The 23,196-nt window shown below is 36.3% G+C and overlaps 1 protein-coding gene and 2 long non-coding RNA genes across 4 annotated transcripts in view; 1 reads left to right on the top strand and 2 right to left on the bottom strand.

Annotated features, from left to right (window-relative positions):
- The first annotated feature begins 1,618 nt into the window (after nucleotides 1–1,618).
- LOC148766290 (uncharacterized) lies at nucleotides 1,619–2,120 on the top strand. The gene is made up of 2 exons (XR_016034619.1): nucleotides 1,619–1,897; nucleotides 1,976–2,120. It is a non-coding gene; the product is annotated as an uncharacterized LOC148766290 (long non-coding RNA).
- A 238-nt stretch (nucleotides 2,121–2,358) lies between these two features.
- On the bottom strand, nucleotides 2,359–4,091 carry LOC148766289 (uncharacterized). Its single transcript, XR_016035002.1, has 2 exons — nucleotides 3,600–4,091; nucleotides 2,359–2,624 (listed from the first exon to the last, which is right to left on the bottom strand). It is a non-coding gene; the product is annotated as an uncharacterized LOC148766289 (long non-coding RNA).
- Nucleotides 4,092–10,795: 6,704 nt separating this feature from the next.
- ATRAD17 (RADIATION SENSITIVE 17) overlaps nucleotides 10,796–23,196 on the bottom strand; it is a 28,569-nt gene continuing 16,168 nt past the window's right edge. The window contains exons 12-13 of one of the 2 annotated variants that reach the window (XM_088826959.1): nucleotides 11,513–11,535; nucleotides 10,796–11,031 (exon numbers count right to left, since the gene is read on the bottom strand). In XM_088826959.1, coding sequence (XP_088683085.1) covers nucleotides 10,863–11,031; nucleotides 11,513–11,535 — 192 coding nt within the window. In that variant the 3' untranslated portion in view covers nucleotides 10,796–10,862. Of the gene's footprint in view, nucleotides 11,032–11,512; nucleotides 11,536–11,574; nucleotides 12,054–12,123; nucleotides 12,250–23,196 lie in introns of those variants that run through there. The other variant, XM_088826958.1, reaches the window with a different exon arrangement.

Here is a 23,196-nt window from a genome sequence, read left to right as displayed (position 1 = left end):
TTAAAACAAAAAATCACTATGTTACATAATAAATTATCGTGTAATACATTAATATTATCAGGTTGACCGGTCAACAAAGGCCAACATAATAAAAGGCCAAAAAAATAATATTGTTGTGGTTGACAGTAATATTACTGTAACAACAGTAATATTACTGTCAACCACATTAATATTATTGTGTTTACAGTAATTTTATGTCAAACACAATATTATTACAATAGTAGACAGTAATATTATTATGTTGACCGGTCAACAAATCAAACAAAATAAAAAAGTCAAAAATAAAATAATATTGATATGATTGACGGTAAATTATTGTGTTTACACTACTTTTACTGTCCACTACAATTATATTACAATAGTAGATATTAATATTATTACATTGATCGATCAACAAATCAAATAAAAAGGAATAAAAATATAATAAATCAAATAGAAGGAATAAAAATATAATATTAATGTGGTTAACAGTTAATAAAAAACAGAAAACAAAATCCATGAAAAAATGTTTTAAAAAAATTCAACGCCGAAAATCGGCAGCAGAATAAAAAAAAAGTTTAGAAAAACAAAAGATTGGAAAAATAAAAAGTTAAAATTGGATTTTTTTTTTCGTCAAAATTGATGAAATTGAAGGTAAATCGGTGTTATAATTAGGATTTGAGTTTAAATATTTGAGAGTAATTTTGTCATATACATTAAGTTTGCATTTATTTATAATCTTTATATATAAAAGAAAGGTTTTGCGTTCAAACCCCAACGTTAGTTTTAATTATTTCCTTTCTTTTCTCCTCCTTTTATAGCACACATACAAATTTTTTTTTTTTTGAGTAAATTCAAGTTCATTATAAGGGGAAGTTGGGGAGGGGGAAACTCGAACCATATACCGTTACTCTATTGGTAAAGGCTAAGTACCAACTCTCCTAACGAGGGTTGGTTGCACACATACAAACTTATTTTCGCTTTCTTTTTTTCGCTTTCTTTTTTTCTTCTTCTTTTTATCCGTTCCACCATTAACTTTTCTCTCATTTTTTATAGTATACATTATTTAATTATTTTCTTATTCTATTTCTTCTTCTCTTTTTTTCCCTTCCCCACTAAACACGATCTACTTTGATTTTCTTTTTTTTTTTTTTTGCACGTTTGTTCTTTTTCTATAATTTTTTTTCGTCATCTATTTTTCCCATCCCCTGTAATCACGATCTACTTTGAATTTCTTTACACGTTTTTCTTATAATTGTTATCTTTTTCTTGTTTTTTATCCCTTCCCAGCTAATCACGATCAAGTGTGAATTTTTTTTTGCACGTTTGTTTTTTTATTTTACTTTTATAATAATTATTTGTTTCTTCTTTTTTTCCATTTCCCACTAATTAGGATCAACTGTGATTTTTTTTCCCACTAAACGTGATCTTCAACTTTTCTTCTTAACTGCCACCCACTTTCTGCACACAATTTTTTTCAATACATCCTCCATCTCAACCCCATAAATTTTCCTATATATACATGTTACCAAGAATATCGAAGAACAGTAAGAACGCTATCGCTTTATAAAGATTACAATCATAAGCGTAAGCAATTGTATGTTTTTGTATTTATTAACAATTCAATTATGTTATTTGTTATTCGTTTTCTTAACATGCTTTATAAAGTGTTGTAATTATTTTCACGCATATTTCTACTTTGGTTGTTTTTATTTTCTCTGTATAAGTTTCCCCACAACAGTTTGGCCGAATATTATATTATTACGGTAGAATTGTTTTAGGAATATTAACGACATCACAATTTTTTTTGGCTATTAGGTGATTTCTTCAATCAAGCAATTATATTCTCACCAATGTCCACTTCTTTTTCTTCTGCATCAATTATCATGGCGTTATTCTGTTTGTTTCATTAATCATGGTATTTTTCGATTTCATAAACTTATTTTTTATCATGTTCTTCCGTTTTTTTTTTTACTCTTTACATGTTATTTTTCAGGCCCAAAATTCTGCCGTTCGAGTTGCAGTCCGTAACATACCAATTTATGGACAACATCTTTTCACTATCATTGTAATCTTTTTTCGTACAACGATCGTCCTAACTTTCTTTTTCTTCTGTAAATACATGTTTCATTGTTGTCGTAGGCAATGTGATTTTTTTTATTTTTTTTATTTTTTTTCAAACATTCTTTGTTATTTGTTGTAATTATTTATTTTAAAAAATTTATTTTACAAATGTCATAAATATTATTTTACAAATGTCTTTTCACAACAACACAATATGGAACTAATGATAATTTGCTCTAACATCAATACTTCAAGTTTTTTTTCCTCGAACAGTATGAAATATTTTTAAAAGATAAAATATGAAATAAAAGATGATTTAACAAACCAACAAACCATTTTTATCTAGGAATAATCAGTATATTAAATACAAAATATTGTAAGATACAAATCACTAGATACAAGCATATTTAGTGTTGCAATAATTGATTTTGGCTGGCGAGATGTCATAACGGAAATAGTCTCGACATCCTACTGAATTCACAATTTCCAAACGTTCTCGAGGATCTTCTAGAAAGTTGATCGTGTCAATATGAGTTTTGGAAAAGAACGAAAAAATATTTGAAACTTTTCATAGTTATTCCCTAAAAAGAAAAACAAAAACTAATATTAATTTGCAATAACGAGCTCCAGATTAAAAAATGCAGAACTAAAGTCTATTAAGAAAATGGAAATGAAAACCGCAATCAAATAAAATGTAAGGGACAACGAACAAACATCAAGTTGCGTACAACAACATAAAAAATATAAACTGCAGCAGCTGCACCACCACCACCACCACCACCACCACCACCACCAACAACAACAACAACAACAAAATAGTGGCAACAACCAAATACAAGTATGCAAATAACCATATCCAAATGCGATTGTCAACAACAAACTGCAAAAAGCAAACGATCCACAATGACAACAAGTAATTTTCAACAAGTTTTTTGTTATGATAGATGAAACCATTTGTTACACCACCAAACTGCAAATATTACAGTAAAGTGCAACCTACACTATGATAACAACAAATTGGAAATCAAATATAATATAAAAGCAAACAATGCTTCATAGAAGCTAAATCCAAAATAAACAGCAAAGTGCAAAGACTAATATGCTAACAGTTATATATAAATAAATTACAACAAATTGCAAAATATACTATGCTAAAAACAATACATAGCAGGTTTGCAAAAGTGATATGCCACCAAAGTGTAATGAAATATACCATCACGACATCAACATACAATTTCAAAATCACGGCATAACTAACAACAATACATAGCAAGTTTGGAAAATTGATATGCCACCAAAGTGTAATGAAATATACAATATACATTACAACAGCAAGTGCAAAATACACAATAAACATCAAAGTGCAAATACACATAAAAACAACAAAATAAAAAACAAACAAGAAAAGACCTTTGCAGAAAACAAAATTATTACCTGGGGTCCTAGGCTCAAAATCTATATCTTTCACTTTATTCATAAAAAAACTCATTGGATTTCGTCAATGAATCGCGATTTAAAAAAAAATACAAAAAAAAATGCAATATATAGCAAATTACCGGTACGTTTTTTTACTTTGCACCATCTTCTCGGTTTCCAGACCTACAGACTCTCCATCAATCTCAACAATAAGGTTCTATGATTACAGAGTTTGGGTTGAACAAAATGGGGGAGAGTTTTTGCATGTTTCAATTTGACGAGATTTGCAGATTTTTTCCTACTGTGTCGGTTTGCAGATTCACAATATTTCCATCGATCTGAGAATTAGGGTTGCGTTGAAAGAAACGAGATGAGAGGTTTTGCAGTTTCAATCTCACGATTTGTTTTTGGTGGATAATTATATTTAGGAAGGGAAGTTACCTATTTTCCTGGAAAGGGCAAATCAACCAAAAATATTAGTAGGGGGTTTTAGCAAAATAAGAGTTATGAATTGAACAAGGACCTATATAGTCTGAGAATGGAGGGTCTATAGAAAGTTACCCCTAAAAATAAATATTAAAGGCTGAAGAATAGGATTCAAAATGTCAAGGTATTCTGATTTGCGGAGAGAGAAAAAAGGATGGTAGAGAGGTAATCAACGATTGCAATAACTCTCCATCGTAAGACGCGTGTTGGGCATTTGTAAAGCTTTCTTCATCAAAACAAATTCAAATATTACTATTTAATGTAGATTGGTAATTCAACTTTGTGACATTTTCCAATATTACATATTTACGATTTTCTGGCTGGCCAGAAGTTATATTTATCCTTTTGATTTTACATCAATATATTATGTTAATTAGTTTTAAAATTGGGTTGTTTTGAGAAATTGTCTTGGAATGACAAATCAAGCTTATGGATCCTCCTACCCCCACTCCAATGCCTTATGCTAGAAATTTCAACAAATCCACATTCTAGAAGTTTTAGTTAATTAGGTCCATGTTCTAAACGCTACATCAAATTTCTCTTTTATGAATAGTTCTACTAAATAAATTGTAGCCATTACATTAAGACAATCCTAGTCATTTACCATGAAGGTCTCTTCTAAATAAATAAGAGTGTTGCTAGTCATTTATATCAAGCCGAAACTTGAAATATTTTTCCACTTCGCCAAACAAAATATTGTTTCTCTTCATTTATAAAATTAAATCTCTTCCAACAATACAATACTTTTGAGGTAAATAAACAGTTGCTGGCCAATGAAGTCAACACCTTGGCGGCGTCGAACTTGCAATCACCAATGTACGAGCTTAATTGACAAAGAAAAGAAAGTGTATTGTTAAAGGCACAATAAGCGACGTTAGGGTGCCACTTATATCGGACTCAGTTAATATGGGATATTCTTTATGAGTACGAATGCGCCAGTTCATCGCCTCTGCTTCTAGCCTATCATATTTCCTGTACTCTTGTTTGTTCATGATCACATAGCGTGTACAAACCAACTATTCGCAGCTACAGAAACCGATAAACATTTCTTTGATGTAGCGTTAATTAGTTTTAAAATTGGGTTGTTTTGAGAAATTGTCTTGGAATGACAAATCAAGCTTATGGATCCTCCTACCCCCACTCCAATGCCTTATGCTAGAAATTTCAACAAATCCACATTCTAGAAGTTTTAGTTAATTAGGTCCATGTTCTAAACGCTACATCAAATTTCTCTTTTATGAATAGTTCTACTAAATAAATTGTAGCCATTACATTAAGACAATCCTAGTCATTTACCATGAAGGTCTCTTCTAAATAAATAAGAGTGTTGCTAGTCATTTATATCAAGCCGAAACTTGAAATATTTTTCCACTTCGCCAAACAAAATATTGTTTCTCTTCATTTATAAAATTAAATCTCTTCCAACAATACAATACGTTTGAGGTAAATAAACAGTTGCTGGCCAATGAAGTCAACACCTTGGCGGCGTCGAACTTGCAATCACCAATGTACGAGCTTAATTGACAAAGAAAAGAAAGTGTATTGTTAAAGGCACAATAAGCGACGTTAGGGTGCCACTTATATCGGACTCAGTTAATATGGGATATTTTTTATGAGTACGAATGCGCCAGTTCATCGCCTCTGCTTCTAGCCTATCATATTTCCTGTACTCTTGTTTGTTCATGATCACATAGCGTGTACAAACCAACTATTGGCAGCTACAGAAACCGATAAACATTTCTTTGATCTCTCCAAAGATATGAAATCCAAAATATGAAATAACTCGCGGCCGGTCACATATAAAGTAGACACATATAAAGTAGAAAAATTAAATAACTTGCTCAAACTAATTAAAAAAATACTAACCTCCAATCAAGAGATTTTTGTGGAATACTTGATCACGGTACAAAAATAAATTCCGGAACTTAAAATATTTCACCGCATCATCTATACTAGGCCTCGATCCAGCTTATGTAGATAAACACCGAAGAGCAAGTTAAGTTGCCTTCATAGCAAATGAATAATGTCCTTCTAGTCGATAATCCCAAAAACCAAGAATTCTCCATTTATTGCTCAACTAAGATTTCGCCCGATGGTTTATTCTTTTGTATTGCTTTCTTACCACACAAAAACTCCACAAGTACTATTCCGAAAGAGTACACGTTGTTTCTCGCAGTTAAATGACCTCACACTGATTAAAAAAAATTGTAATTAGCCTATCATATTCCTTGTGCTCTTTTTTGTTCAAGGTCATATAGCGTGCCACAAACCAACTACCGGCAACTAGAGAAGGTGAGCAGCACTTTTATGATACCCAAAGATATGGAATCGATGAGAATCTGAAATAAGTCATGGTCGGTCACATATAAAATAGAAAAACATTTTTTTTTCATTTTCCTAACAAAATATTGAAAATTACTTTAAAAAAATGTTTTTTTTCATTTTTATTTAATTTAATTTATATTTTTAATTTTTTTTTTATTTGATCTTTTGTAGATAAATGCAAAATATGAAGTCGACAATAGTCAGTAATAGTCACCCCATAGCCATTTAGTCATTTAAACCCTGAATCTAACTTCTCAACACACTCTGACTATAAACATTTCGATTTTTACCTCAATCGTCATTTCATTGAGGAACTTTACCAATTTACCTTTACCTTCTCGGTTTACCTCTTAGACCTTCTCATTTTACCTCTTAGACCTTTCTTTCATCATTTCATAAGGAATAAGAGTAGATCCCTTACAATGGAGTCATTCTTTTACACATACATTCATTAAAGTGCTCATACAATGTGTGAGAAAAATATTTTTGTTTGGATGGAAAATCAAGCAAAACATTAGACAATAAGCCTTCATTTATTTGGAACTCGTTTCATAAGTGGAATCAAACCACACACTCTTCATCTCATTTTCTAGGTACCGGTCCCTCATACCCCGTGCTTATTTGATCTAAGTTTTACAAGATTTCTCAACTTTAAAAACATGCAAGTGAGGTTAGTACATACTTTCATTCATTTCAAGCAACTTGATTAGGCGTGTGAGAAAAACATATTCGTTCGGATATCCTTTGAAAAATTAAGTGAAACATTAAACAATAATCCTTCATTTATTTGGAACCCGTTTCATAAGTGGAATCAAACCACACACTCTTCATCTCATTTTTGGGGTACCGGCCCCTCATACCACGTGCTTAATCGATCTATGTTTTACAAGAATTTTCAACTTTAAAAACGTGCACGTGAGGTTAGTATATATATCCTTCATTTTACATATTCAAAGTTAGCTTTCACATAGACACGCATATTTCCACATATTTCACAAAGGCACATAGTTTGGTCACAAAATCACAAAAGGAAGTAAGACACATAACAACTCAAGCAAAGAACATAGATCACATATTTTACACACATAACAAAAGTAGTTCAAAGCATTCGGTTATTTATAATTACTATCTCCAAGTTTCATTAATTAAAGTTCAAGCCCTCTTTCTCAAGAGACTTGAAGTTTTGTTTCGAGTGACACCAAATATCCATTTATTTCATTTTCTTTCTAGATCTTCACATGCAAGATAAGATTGAGAATTTTTAATACTCATTCTTGTAATTACTACATGCATTAGCAATTTAAACATTTTCATCAAAAGATTTCGAATCATCAACGATTCACGAATCACACAAAATTCCAATTTTATTAATCTTGTTCTCGGTTTTTATCTTCGTATATTATCTTATTACTCATAGATCATAAACCATGGATTGCAAGCTTCCTCGACGTGAAGGGAGTACACTTACAACCAAGCAGGTCTATATATATATACATAGAAACATATACTTATATATAGCACACATAGATCATAAATAAACCATGGATCAAGGACTTTCTTCGACCACGTAGGTTTACGAAAACCATGGATCAAAGTTTCCTTAAGATCACGCAGGTCTAGTATATAAAAATAAAATTACAATATTATTCTTAGTTCTTCAAGATTATATCATTTAAACCATAGATTCTTACATGCATGGATGATCAAAACATAAATTCAACACAAAATTTTATGTTCTATCTCCTTTTGTTTTTGGTCATCACAAGAACATTAATAAGAAATTAAAGAGAAGAAAAATACTATTGGTGTTGAAGCACTTGTAGCAAGAATTCGAAAATTCTCACCTTAATCTTCTTAGAAAATTTCGAAGGGTGTTCTTTCCTTTCTACAAGGAGAAGAAGAAGAAATTTTAGAGAGAGAGGAAGATGAAGCTTAGCTTCTTGAAATTTTCGAAAAATGAAGAAAAGAAAGAAGATGAAGAAGACTTACTACTTTGGCCAAGAATTTTACTCATGAAAGAGAGATTTTGGGGCTTTCCTACACTACTAATTTCAAAAATGGGGGAGAAGAGAAAGAGATTTTGATCTTTGATCTTTAGGATGTGTCGAGAATATGAGAAAATAGATGAAGGCTTGGGTTCTACTTATAAAGTTGTGGGAGACTTGTATGCTTAATGATTAAGGAGTGGTCTTTTTGCAATTTAGGCAACTTAGGGATTATCTAGAAGGACTTCTTTGCAATTTCAATTAAGTCTCTTAAAAGAAATTCAAAAAGGAAAAATCTTAATGCAAATGGGCACACCTAGACAAGAGTGGTACTCAAGGAATTTTTTTGGTCATGGAGGAATATTCTATTTTTTTATTTAAGCACATATGTGATTTAATATTCTCCTAACAAATGAGTTCTAGCAAAATAAATGAGTATGATGATTCTCTAGATATAATAATTAACTAATATGATCAATTTAAATTCGTCTAAAATTATTTTGGCCCTAATGCATTCTATATGAAATTTCACCGGTTATCACATAAATAAAAATCTTAAACTAATAAACGCACATAAGAGATAAAATCACATTAACTAAATAGATGCTAATTAATGAAAACTTAAATTATCGGAGACGTGGGGTGTTACACCCTAGCTTGTTTGGTGGCTAGATATATATATATATATATATATATATATATATATATATATATATATATATATATATATATATATATATATATATTTGCATTTTTACATTTATAATATGTTGATAAAACTTTAAGTTACATTACGTTGATAAACATTTTTCTTATAACAAACGAATTAATATCCAAATAATTAGTACAAACAATTATATTAAAACTTGATATAAACAATTAAAAAAAACTTTAGATTAAAAAATGCGAAAGCAATTGACTTGTGTGAAAAAGAATAATAAAACAAATTAGTTTTAAGAATTTACTAATAAAAGCCGGCATATCTATTAATATGTCTGTAATACTAAAATATCTGGAAAAATATTAATATAAGAATTTATATTACGAAACTAAATAAAATACTAAAAAAATACTAAATTTATTCGGGTAATGATATGCCTAAGTGGGCCAACTCAATGGGCCTACAATTTCTTTACCTACCGGGCCACGAGCCCAATATCGAAGACCATTATCACCGAGGCCCAATCACCTTCAAGTAAGGTTTGGGCCCGACTATCTCAACTAAGCTATAAATAAAGGTTTTAACTCATTCCTTCAGGTACGTCCGATTAACTGAGCAATAATACAAAATGTATATACTCTGGACTATTTATATAATCAGCACGTCTGACTTGAGAAGAAGAAGAAGAAGAAGAAGAAGAAGAAGTCAATTGACAGACACACACACACACACACTCGCATAAGTCAATTGACACACACACACACACACACACACACACACACACTCGCATACACACACAATTTCTACACACACACACTGTGTTACACACACACACATTTTTCCTAGTTGTCCTCGACTCAACCGAATAATTGTCCTCATCATCATTCTCCATCTATTTCAATCTATATCAAAGTGTGTAAAGACTAAAGACCATAACTTTACAATAAACTCCAAACCAAGAATCACCTGGAATGATCTTGACACCTGAAAATAAGATATTTGTCATGTTTTTTGAACAAAAAAATATTAAAATAAGATCATTAATTTAACAGCACTTGAGTTGGAAATATATGATCTGCAGCATAATAGTTCTAATAAAATAAATAAATTAATAAATAAATAGTAGAAAAAAATAATAATTCCTAAACAAATATAAAATAAAAAATTACCTCGGAATGATTCCCCGGAGTTGGCTCCGACTTGCTTCTCCTCAGTTCCTTAACATTTTCCGACGGTCTCCGCGGCCTCAAACCACCGGAAGGCCTTATTTCCCGGCGGGAAGGCGACGGCGAAGGTCTTGGCGGCGAGCGGCGTGCGGCGGCGGCGAGCGGAGAGGAGGCTGTTGACGGCGGCCAGTGGAGTGGAGGCTTTTCACGGCGGTGAGCGGAGTGCAGGTTGTTGACGGCGGCGAGCGGAGTGGAGGTTGTAGACGGCGGCGGTCGGCGAGGAGCGGTATACGGCGGCGAGGAACGGCGATGGAGGTGGGGAATGGCGATGGGTTGAGAAATTTTTGGGGTGAAATCTGAGGGAGAATTTTTTATCGATTAAACTTTTAATTAAAATAATATTTTGACTTTTTTTTGTGAGAAAATTGTGTTGGTATTTGATTGGGTTTTAATTGGGTTTTGATTGGATCCAATATGACCCAATTTATTTTGTGGTTAAACTTTTAATGGATTTAAAGTGAATCCACATGGATCCAGTTTTAAAAAAATATCAACTGGATCGGATCCGATTTGTTTCAACTAAACTTAATCTAAACCGGATCCTTATGAACCAAACCGGATCTAATTGGATCCACGGAACCGGATCCAAATTGCCACCCCTACTTGCCGTATTCCCGTGTACTCGTCAATAACAGTTCAACGACTTCGCAATTAAAACGGCATTCTATAAACAGCTATTTACATAAATATACACAAATCGCAGAGACACTACTACTACTACTAAGCCAATAAAATGTTACCATTCTTCAATTTCATCGTCATCTTCATCGTCTTCATAGCATCATTTGCAGTATAATCGGGTAATCTATGCCCAAGCCAATTGAGTGCCGGTTTAAACTCGGTGGCTATAACTGTATGATTGTTCAGACTCGTATTCATACGAGCATCTAGGGGTGTAAATGAGACGAGCCGGCTCGCGAGCTTTCGAAGCTTGCTCGAAAAAAGCTCGTACTCGAGCTCGAGCTCACGAGCCCGAGCTTTTCGACGAGTCGAGCTCGAGCTTCATTTCAGTTGTTCGACAGCTCGCGAGCAGGCTCGCGAGCTTAACCTTTTCTCTATATTTTTTAATACATATTAATAATATATAATAATAGATATTATTAATAATAAATAAAAAAGAATAATATTACTTTTTTAATTGAAAAAATAAATTTGATGGATGGATTTTTGGTTGTGCCGAGCTCGAGCTCGGGCTCGTTTCGTATACGAGCTCGAGCGCGAGTTCGAGCTCCTTAGAGACACAAAGAGCTCGAGCTCGAGCTAAAACTTATAGGCTCCTCGAGCTCGAGCCTTGGCGAGCTCGAGCTCGAGGTCACAAAATAAGGCGAGCTCGGCTCGAGCTCGGCTCGTTTACACCCCTACGAGCATCTCTCCTTTCACTCTGCATTTGACACTGCAACAACATCAGGTAAACGAAAAAAATCAAAGTGGATTAGAAGTTAACAAATATTTTTATTTAAATGAATCGCAGTCGTTTCAGCATAATGCCAACATCTACGATTTAAATGACTGCTTATTTCCAAAAGGCAGAAATGAATGTATTGTAAATATGCTGTAGACGAGTGATGCAATTTCTTACAGTTAAAATGACAAGGCTAACTTAAAACTCTTACAATTAAACGACAAGGCTAACTAACAGATCCCTATACTAAACCGTGTAATTTATCTAAAAATCCAAATATCCGTGCGAAAACAGATTGGAGAAAGTAAGTGTTATCATTGAATACCAAAAATTATTCCCAAATAAGACTCCACGCACAGCAATAGAAGCAGCAGTAGATTGTAAAACATTCTCAGCTTCATAGTTTCGACTCAAACTTGCCGATGAGGCAAGAAGTAAGTCACTGTCACTTAAATATGTACCAATGACCCATGCGTCGTCAATTGACTCCTCCCTCACAAAATCAAGAACTGTAATAAATCACAAACATCAAACAAAAGAAAATTGCATAAATAGCTTAAGAAGCAACATATAAATTACCGTTTTCATGGAGAAAGTCAACAATAAGCGTTGCCTGCCCATGTGCCTGAGAAAGTACCAACTCCGGAGCATCCATTTTTAGCGGACACCTGATAAATTTCTCCTTAAGAAGAATTGCATCTTCGTCTGCATCAGGACAAAAATATCAGTGCAACACTCTACAATTTTATTTTCTCTTAGAACAATTTTATTTTCAATATCAGTGCGGATCGACCTCCTCCCGAGATCTTCTGAGTTCTCCTCCCGAAGAACCGATCTTCTAAGCAAATCTTTTAATGTATTTTTCTTCTCGAATAAGATAAAAAACAGGAGCAGCAAGCAACGTAAAGAGCAGAAAATTATTTTTCTCTCAAATAAAAGGGGTAAAGAGCAGAAAATTATTTTTCTCTCAAATAAAAGGGACAGCCTCCAAAAACGTTGCTTCACCTTTATTTATACTTCCTTAGTTGACTAGAAGAGTCATACAAAGATTAGAGCCCATTAGGTTAGTTTTAATCTCACGTAAGGAAAAGGAATTGTATAACAAAGGAAGGTCTTAGTCATAGAAATTCCTTGTTAACAAATCACTTTATGTAATTAAATAAATTAATGACAAAATAAGAGTTTAAAGCATTAAGGAAACTTCCTTAGCTCTAGACACACGTTTTCACACACGTGCTAAAAAAACCGAAATTAGAATCATCTCGAATTCTAACAATCTCCCCCTTTGTCATCTATTTATTATAATCAAGTCCTCCCCTTTAATCAAATACCTGAGAAACATTAAACTGCATAGTAGAGTGACTGTTAGAACAATTAAAGAAAACAGCAGTTAACAAAACAGAAAAAGTAAAGCCTAGCAGACTATTACAGGCTATTGTTCAGAAACTGGATTCGACAACCAAAAAAAAAACTATAAAACAAACTAATCCAGAGTATCTTCAGCATCAGCGAACAACTCCCCATCATCATCTGTATCAACATCAGTTGTTGTTCCATCAACTGTTGGAACAGTTGGAGCAGTAGGTTCAACAGCTGGATCAGCAGGTCCAGCAGCTGCGTCAGCTCCCCATGTATGTGGTTCCTCCTGATGCGATGCTTCGTTGTCAACTCCCCCTGAAGAATCACCCCCTTTCTGAGCAAGGGCAGTAAAATAGTCGAGTTTTTTCTTCAGTTCATCTGCACGGGCGACAGCAGCCTCATATTCCGCCGAGAGATAAGAGATAATATACGAAAGGACGGGTGTGGTGGTAGGAGAAGCAGCCTGACAACGAGACTTTACAGAAGCCAAAGAGGAACTCGGACGACACGGCAAATCATCTACACGTGGTACCCGACGAGGATCTGATTGAGGGTCCACTATCTTCGAAGAGACAGAAATAGGAAGTGGAAGAGACGGGACGGCAGCGGTGGTGGAAGTAGCGGAAGGCGAGGCAGAGTGAGTGGCGCGTCGACGGGAGCGGCGGGTTGGCGGTGGTGTGGAGGCAGGGCCCTTGCATTTGTTGACCGACGAGGATGGCGGTGGTGGGGCTGAGGCCGGTGCGGGTGGTGATTGCGGCGGCGATGCCGGTTCAAACGGTGGTGGTGACGGTTGAGCAGCCGGCGGGTGTGGCAGTGGAGGAGACGGTGGAGAATAGGTGAACGGTGACGGCGGCGAGACTGGCGGTGACGGCGGTGGAGAAACCCTAGGGACCAAAGCGATTGGCAGAATTCCAAAATTGGTAGCGGAGGCGGCCGTGAGGTGGAGTGGAGGCTCACAAAACGCGAGGGGCATGGCCCCCGAGGGCATTCCGAAGGTAGATCGGCGACCGGAGCGGCGAGTCGGCGGTGGATGCGCCGGAGATGTGGTCGCTGGTCGAGAGGGCCGTCGTTTGGACGAGGAAGACGAGACACCGGTGTACTTTCGTTTTCCCATAATTGTGTTCTTAGTTTCCTTCGATTGGAGTGCAGATTTGAGGGTTTTCTGCAGAAGAAGAAGAAAAAGGCACAGAGACGAAGGAAAGAGGAAGAAAAATTGAAAGAAAACGTGAAGGGGTAATTATCCAGGGATTACTGTTGGTTTTCTCATGGGTATTTTAGCAATTAGGGAGAATATTGTGAGAAGATTGCAAATATTATTCTGCCCACAATGAGTTCAATTAATGAAAAACCAAATTCAGATATAGCAACTCTCAACCTTTCGCATATGAAGCCCAACACATTTCAAATAAACTTCGAGAAGAAGAAAAAAATGCTCAGAACAGTGGGTTACTCCGAAGAATTCTATTGCTACCAAAAATTACGAACCCACCCCGGTTTTTTTTTTTTAAATTAAATGCATAACATGCAAAGGCGAATAACTAAGACGAAATAAACGTGAGAGAAGAAAAAGAATATGAGTGAATAAACACAGGTGAATAGGATACTATTAGGACTATCAAACCCATGGGGTTTATCTTCAATTTTAACAAAAAACAAGCTCCAAAAGACAAACTAAGGAGACTAACAGCAAATTTAGTACCCTCAAATCAAGCACAAAAACGCTCTTATTAGGTAGCATAGGCACTCTACTAATGGTAGCTTTTTCATGAAAGGCAGAGCAATTAAAACAGCGAGATAGTTGTGGTCGTGCAATGTGTAGTCCCCTGGGCTTTCTAATTGAGCCGTGTAGTGAGTGTTCGGTCTTGTGGTTTACCGCCTCGACTCAAAAAGGCTTCGAACTATTCACTGACCGTATATAAAATTTATAATGGTCGTGCAATGTGTAGTCCCCTGGGCTTTCTAATTGAGCCCTGTAGCGAGCTTTCGGCCACGTGATTTACTGACTCAACTCAAAAAGGCTTCGAACTATTCATAGACCAATCGTTTGACATTATATATAGTATGAACGAAAATTCAAGAGTAGCTTTCACTCATTTGGAGAGACAGCTTTTCCTTATGAGAGTGTTCAACCATGACAAGACTGTGAAGGGTAGTAAATAAGTTAAAGCCTCTGTAGCTATCATTTGGGGATTGATGAAGTTCTACCTCACAAAATTCGAAAGTACAGATAGTATCCAAAACACATGAGTTCTTGTCACATGCAGTATGTCTAATGCATAACCTAGATGAACAAAATGCAGTAAGTATGATGTGTCCCTTAAAATTTGCAGGTCTCGACACAGACTGTTGCAACAGTTTATGCAACTGCACAGGTCAGACAATACAGATTCCAAGCGAATTTCGCAAGGAATCGAACCTTTGTGCATCTAGGGGTTTAGTAAAGATGTCAGCAAGTTGTTTTTCCGTTGTGACATACTCTAATGAGACAGTTCCTTCCTCTACCAGATTTCTAATGAAATGGTAACGGATTTCAATATGCTTAGTTCGAGAGTGTTGTACTGGATTCTTGGAAATATTAATTGCACTCATATTGTCACAATAAATATGCAATAAATCTTGACTAATACCATAATCACATACCATTTGTTTCATCCATAAGAGTTGAGCACAACAACTACCTGCGGCGATATATTCTGATTCGGCAGTGGAAAGTGAGATACTATTCTGCTTTTTGCTGTACCAGGAGACGAGATTATTCCCAAGATAGAAACATCCTCCCGTCGTGCTTTTTCGATCATCTGCATCACCTGCCCAATCAGCATCGCTAAAACCTGCAAGTGTTGTGTTAGTATCCATGGAATACCAAATACCGAAATCAATTGTTCCACTTACGTAGCGAATGATTCTTTTGACATCACTTAGGTGACATTCCTTGGGATTTGATTGATACCTGGCACAAACTCCAACACTATAGCATATATCTGGTCTGCTAGAAGTAAGATACAGTAGACTACTTATCATGCTTGGATATAGTGTGGAATCTACAGAGGTTGCATCCAACTGTCGCGACAGTTTGTCGTTCGTTCCCATAGGAGTTCTAACAGTTCTTGCAAATTCCAAACCAAAACGTTTGACAAGATTTTTAGCATACTTGGATTGAGTTATGAAAATTCCATCACTCATTTGCTTAACTTGAAGACCTAAAAAATACGTAAGTTCCCCAACCATGCTCATTTCAAATTCACTAGACATTTGTTTAACAAATTCTTCAATTTTTGTTTGAGAGGTAGACCCAAAAAAGATATCGTCAACATAAATTTGAGCAATCAGGATGCCTCCCTTTAATTTTTTAAAGAAAAGAGTTCGATCAACGCTACCCCTAGTGTATCCCTTGTGTGATAAAAATTATGTAAGACGCTCATACCAAGCTCGAGGCGCTTGTTTGAGACCATACATGGCTTTGTTCAATTTGAAAACGTGCTTGGGATGATGTGGATCTTGAAATCCTTTGGGTTGTTCAACATAAACTTCTTTTAAAATACCATTTAAGAAGGCGCTTTTGACATCCATTTGAAAAGGTTTGATTTTTAGAAAACAAGCAATAGCAAGGATTAATCGAACAGATTCTAGTCTAGCAACAGGAGCAAAAGTTTCATCGAAGTCAATGCCTTCGATTTGACTATAGCCTTGTGCAACTAATCTAGCTTTGTTACGAACGATATTTCCATGTTCATCAGACTTATTTTTAAAGACCCATTTTGTACCTATTATATTGACATTATCAGGCCTAGGAACCAAAATCCAAACGTCATTTCGAACAAATTGTTCCAGTTCCTCATGCATGGCTTGAATCCAATACTCATCTAATAAGGCTTCTTTAACATTTATGGGTTTTATAGTCGAGGTGAAGCATACATACCTTGCCATTTCCCTGTAGTTGACTTTGGGTTTACCTCTGGTTTGAATTCCTTCTTCTATCGGACCAATCACTTGCTCCACTGGATGATTCGTCTTGACTCTTTTTGAGGGTTCCTTTTGAGTTTGGTCATCCAATTCGAGAGGGCTGATTTCAGCTTCATCTCCAGTTTCTGAATTAGCGTCGCTTTCTTCTGAAATAGTACTAGTTGCATCAACTGTTGGAACTGTTGTTGTGACACTAGAGCGATTATTTGATTCCTTTGTTGGTTCCTCTTCCAGTGGACTTGCATCATTGTTAAAATCATCAAATTGAACATATGCAGATTCCATGACAGACTTTGTTCTTAGATTGAATATTCTATACGCATGGCTATTTCGAGAGTAGCCTAAGAATATTCCTTGATCACTTCTAGCATCGAATTTTCCAAGTTGTTCTCTGTCATTCAGAATATAACAAGTACAACCAAAAGTACGAAGATAGCTGAGTTGAGGTTTTTTACCTGTCCATATTTCGTAGGGAGTTTTAGTGGTACCTGGTCGAAGATAAACTCGACTTATAATATAACATGCAGTGTTAACTGCTTCTGCCCAAAATCGAGGAGCAATCTCCTTTGCGTTCATCATGACCCTGGCTATTTCTTGTAGAGTGCGATTTTTGCGTTCAACCACTTCATTTTGTTGAGGTGTTTTAGGTGCGGAGAATTCATGAGATATTCCAAATTTTTCACAAAAGTTAGTAAATAAAAAATTTTCAAATTCTCTCCCATGATCGCTCCTAATTCTCTCAATGTCACACTGTTTCTCAACACTCACCTTTTTGCACATTTTTTTAAACACATCAAAAAAATCAGATTTTTCCCTAATAAATTCTACCCAAGTAAATCTAGAAAAATCATCTACACACACAAATATGTACCATTTTCCACCTATACTTTCTACTTGCATTGGTCTCATAAGCTCCATGTGTAGAAGTTCAAGGTTTCTACTGGTTCTCACATTAGCTAAAGTCTTGTGTGAATTTTTGATTTGTTTACCCATTTTGCAATCACCACATATTCTTCCTACTTCTTTAGTGAGTTTGGGCAGACCTCTAACATACTCACTAATTGAAATTTTTATGAGATTATCAAAGTTCAGATGTCCTAACCTTTTGTGCCATAGTACTGTAGAGTCTGACAAACTGTTGAAACAGTTCATACCAGCAGTTACTAGAATATAGCAGTTGTCCGATGATCGGGTTCCTTGAATAACACAATTCTCATCTTTGTCTAAGACTCGATATGCGAATTTGTTGAATCTGACTTCAAGATCTTGATCACATAGCTGGCTGATGCTTATCAGATTTGACGTGATTCCTTCTGCAAGTAGTACATTCTTCATCTTTGGCAGATTCTCATGATTTAGCGATCATTTTCCTAGTACTTCACCCTTTTTCCCATTTCCAAAGGTAACAGCTCCACCGGTGATTTGTTGATAATTTTTCAGAAACTCTTTGACACCGGTCATATGTCGTGAGCATCCACTGTCAAAATACCAATCATTAGCAGTACATGCTTTTAAAGAAGTAATGGCAGATAAACATTTAAACGTGGACTTTTCAACCCAATTTTTTTGCTGGGGCCTATTTGAAATATCAATTTTATTTTTGGGTTTTTGAGAGGGTGCAGGAAAGTAACCAGCCCTGGCAGAGTACAGAGAACGAGCCACTAGTTTTTTCGCAATTTTTAAATATTTGAAACATCTAGGACGTATGTGACCTGGATTTTGACAAAAAAAACAAGTGGGAATAAACCTTTTCTTTTGAATGTTGCTTCGTTGCTTCAACAGTTGCAACTGTTTGTGCGACAGAAGCTTGTTTAACAAAGTTGATTTTTCTGTTTTGATCTTCATTTCGCTTTAGATCAACTTTGGACAGCTGACTTCCTCCTATGCCTAGACGATTATAGTCTGGCTTATTGTTGTTTAGGATTTCATCTAGATTACCTCTACCCATGTTCAATTTTGCAATTGCTTCTTGAGTTTGAGTAAGTTTAGCTTGCAAACTATTTTTCTCTTGATCACTAGATATGACACTCTCCTCAAGAGTAGAGATTCTTACCTTTAGTGTCTTGTTTTCCTCTATAAGCACAAGCTTCTCCTTTTTCCAGGAAGTTATTTACCTTAACAACATCGAGCCATTTTTGGTACATTTTTTCATATACCTCATTTACTTCGTCCAAGGTTGGTTCTTCCTCATCACTGCTGCTGTTCGGATCCTCTGCAAAAGAAGAATTTTTGTTTAGATTTTTGTCATAATCATAACACACATTTTCATACCTGGATTCTGTTTCACAGTCTGTTGCAACAGTTGATTCTGAGCTGTCTAAAGGAATTTTGCTGCTGAATGCTACAAAGTTAGTGAATTGATCATTGTTTCCTTGGTCATCATCATAGTCTTCTTCATCGCTCCAAACAGTAGTAAGTGACATTCTTTTCTTTTTCTTCAGGGTGTTTGCGCATTCTGATTGAATGTGACCAAAGCCTTCGCATTCTCGGCATTGTATTCTTCTCGGTTTGGACTTCTCTAAGTTATCTTGATTTGAATTTCTCCTAGAATGTTGAAAATTCACGGGTTTCCCTGTGTTGGGAAGGTTTCCCCTTTTACCGATTTTTGTGAGAAATTTCCCAAAGTTTTTCGATAGTAGTGCTAAGGTTTCTTCTACCGTCTGCTCATCTTCTTGAGTAGACGAATTTTGGGGTGTTGCATATGAAGTTTCAGCTTGAAAGGCTATCTTCTTTTCTCTAGGCTTTTCACGATGATTTTCACCATGATTGAGTTCTTGTGCTATAAGTTTCCCCATGAGTTCGTCTAGTTTGAGCGTGTCAACATCTCTGACTTCTTCAATGGCAGCAATTCGGTAAGCAAATCTTTCAGGTAATGAGCGCATCGCTTTTCTCACTAATTTGCTTTCTGAGTAAGGTTCACCGAGTGCGTATGATTCATTTGAGATATCACATAGTTTAGCATGGAAGTCAGTGATCGTCTCATTCTCCTCCATCTTCAAATTTTCGAATTTGGTGGCCAGCATCTGTAACTTGGATGTCCTTACAGTTGACGTTCCTTCGTATGTGACTTGAAGGATTTCCCAAGCTCTTTTTGCAGATTCACATGACGCTATTAGTTTAAATTGATTATCATCAACACCACTAAAGATTGCGTTTAGGGCCCTTGAGTTGTAGTTTGCGAGTAGTACCTCTCCATCACTCCAATCTGCTTCTGGTTTGAATATTTCCACTTTGTCTTCTCCTTTAATCATGGGAGGTGTCCAACCATGATGGCGCTGGCGCGCCATGCTCTCTCATCTATGGATTTGATAAACATCTTCATTTTTTATTTCCTGTATGAGTAGTTGGAGTCGACTAGGAGAGGTGGTCGAGTAGTTGAAGCTCCTTCTCGTTGAGTATTCATATCTGCACAAAATAAGAGTAATCAGTTCCCAAAATCTCACTAGATGTATTTAGTGACAGGCTGTTGATGCCAATTGTTAGAATTATTTCGTGCAAATTAATTATATATTTGTGTCCAATGAATTCCAGATTCAGTTTTAGATACAGTTTTACTGTTTTACGAAGAGTTGCAACAGTTAATGGAACAGTAATTAAAACACACAAATTTTAAAGTGGTTCAGATACAATTGTACCTTACATCCACGGGGACCTGCAAATGAAATTTACTAATTTTTAGTTTTACGAATACAGTAATAGGACTTAATCGAAATACAAAGACTCCCTCTTTGTCGACGTCGTTCTTGTATACTACGCTGAATTATCAATCTTCACTTTGCATCACGTCCCTTGTTCCGCACGGTTGAAATTCCTTCAACGCTGAGTCCCTCAGTCGGCGGATCGACCTCCTTCCGAGATCTTCTGAGTTCTCCTCCCGAAGAACCGATCTTCTTTTCGCGTGAAAGAAGCAAATCTTTTAATGTATTTTTCTTCTCGAATAAGATCAAAAGCAGGAGCAGCAACGTAAAGAGCAGAAAATTATTTTTCTCTCAAATAAAAGGGACAGCCTCCAAAAACGTTGCTTCACCTTTATTTATACTTCCTTAGTTGACTAGAAGAGCCCTACAAGGATTAGAGCCCATTAGGTTAGTTTTAATCTCAAGTAAGGAAAAGGAATTGTATAACAAAGGAAGTTCTTAGTCATAGAAATTCCTTGTTAACAAATCACTTTATGTAATTAAATAAATTAATGACAAAATAAGAGTTTAAAGCATTAAGGAAACTTCCCTAGCTTTAGACACACGTTTTCACACACGTGCTAAAAAAAACCGAAATTAGAATCCTCTCGGATTCTAACATATATGATGCTAATTACTTAGATCACCTAGGGTATGGTAGAAAACGAGCTAGAAGAGCAAAGCGGATTAGTAGCTTAGCAAATTGATGATTCTGAGGTCCCTGCGAATGAGCACACGTGAACTAAGCCGGGGGTTGATCCGGCGGAAACCCCTCCGACGCTCAAGTCATATATATGGATTGTGGAAATGGTAGAGAGAATAAAATTCTAAATTGCTTGTGAATAATCGAACGTACCTTAACAAATGAGTAAAACATCTATTTATATGTCGTTGATTGGGTTGGGTTTACTTTGTTGGGCCCAAGCCTTATTTTGAAGATGTTTGGGCTTTCGTGTAGTGGACCCAATTATTAGATAAATTGGGGGCCCATTGGGTCGGCCCAATTAGGTATATCATTAAGCCCCCCAACTCTCGAGACGAGATGGGAGAATTGTCGAGGTGAATCCGGCTCGTGTCGAGAGTTAATTGCGTCGTGGCTTGACGAGTTTCCATTGACGTTGAATTTATCTCATTAATTCAAGAAGGGATAATTGTATTTATTTGGCAGCGAGGTATATATTTAAGGGCTATAAATAATATACCAGGACCAGATTAATAGACTCCTTTTGCGGTGGAAAGAATTAAATTCCAACTCCTGTGGAATAAATATGGGTAAGTACTTTTAACTATGGGTCTTCTTCCGTGCTCTTGCTTCTCTAAAAAAAAATTTTTTGCGGTAGAGTAGAAATTATCTGTTTCTTGGTTGTTTCTTCGGAGAAAAATATTTATCATGTCGAACCCAGGAAAGTCGAAATCTTTACGAATTAAAATTCAAGATCCGGTTGAAGGGGGCGAGAAAACTTTAGGTACGGTGGGTATGGAACGCGAGAAGCCTGTAGTATCGGGGGCGCAAATCGGATCCGCGTCAACTATTGCACGAATAAATGGTAAAAGGGGGTTGGGTGGAGGTGGGGCTGGGGACGGCGGCTCGAGCCGCATAGCCAGCCGTTCAATTTTGTGTGATGGCGCGCGCTTCGAGGGTGGAGGGGAGCCAAGCCGAGCTGTGGAGTTGGGAGCTTGCACGATTTCCAAGGAGAGGAGAGAGAGGTAAAGAGGGAGATGATGTTATGCGGGCGTCGGACGTGGGGCGACGCGCGCGTCTGAGTGGGGCGTGCGCCTGTTAGAGTAAGTGACCAACAAGCCAACTTGTGGCTGTGGTCTTTCTCTTTTCCTTGTAACAAAACAATCGTTTTTCGTTCGTAATAATAAAATATCTTATTTGGCATTCTATATCTGTTATCCCATGCAAGCAGCATAGATATAGTCCTAACGAGTTACTCTATTACTGTGAGTTGATCTAGTAGAATTGTGAGATAACTCAGCAATGTAATGTAACTGTTAAACCTTGTTCCTAGTCGATGGATTACGCCAATAATGAGGATACCGGCCTTTCCCTTTTGAGACTAGCACTTAGTGTATGTGTACTGCGTCTCATCAGTCCTCGGTGTTGTGACATCGGCATACTTGAGTGGGTGCTCATACTGGATGAGTTCACTGAACTCCCTCGCCCTAAAAATCTATAAGTGGTTCTCATTCATCGAGTAATAGGTTTCTAAGATATAGTTGTACACCATTAGTCCTTAAGACCCAGACATCACCGTGACTTCACTAGAGGACCGATTGTATCGTGACCTGTCCCTGAGTCCCACCGCGGACCGCTCCAAGGGCCAACGTTCGTGCAATCCGAAATCTAGTGTGAAGTCTATGCATTGTAGTAGGGGATTCGAGCGCTTGAGTAGTCATGGATGTCCTGTGTGTTCTGATGGTTTATAATCCATGGAATCTCTGGCCAGAGTTGATAGTGGGGTGATTAGGGAAATGTGTTTCCCTAAGTCACACACGAACGGATTTATAATACCTATAACGTTCGCACGGTTATTGAACTTTATAAGAGGTCTCGGTGAACCAATGCCTCTAGTTCAATCGGGACATGTGCTACGAAAGGATCGTACTGTACGCTAACTATATCATAAGGTTCTTGCAGGCACTTCAT

This window comes from Erythranthe guttata, chromosome 12 (genome assembly GCF_056151865.1).
Source record: "Erythranthe guttata isolate IM_541 chromosome 12, IM_541, whole genome shotgun sequence".
Taxonomy (NCBI): domain Eukaryota; kingdom Viridiplantae; phylum Streptophyta; class Magnoliopsida; order Lamiales; family Phrymaceae; genus Erythranthe; species Erythranthe guttata.
Note: the sequence above shows the minus strand (reverse complement) of the source record. Positions and strands in the feature narration are given on the sequence as shown.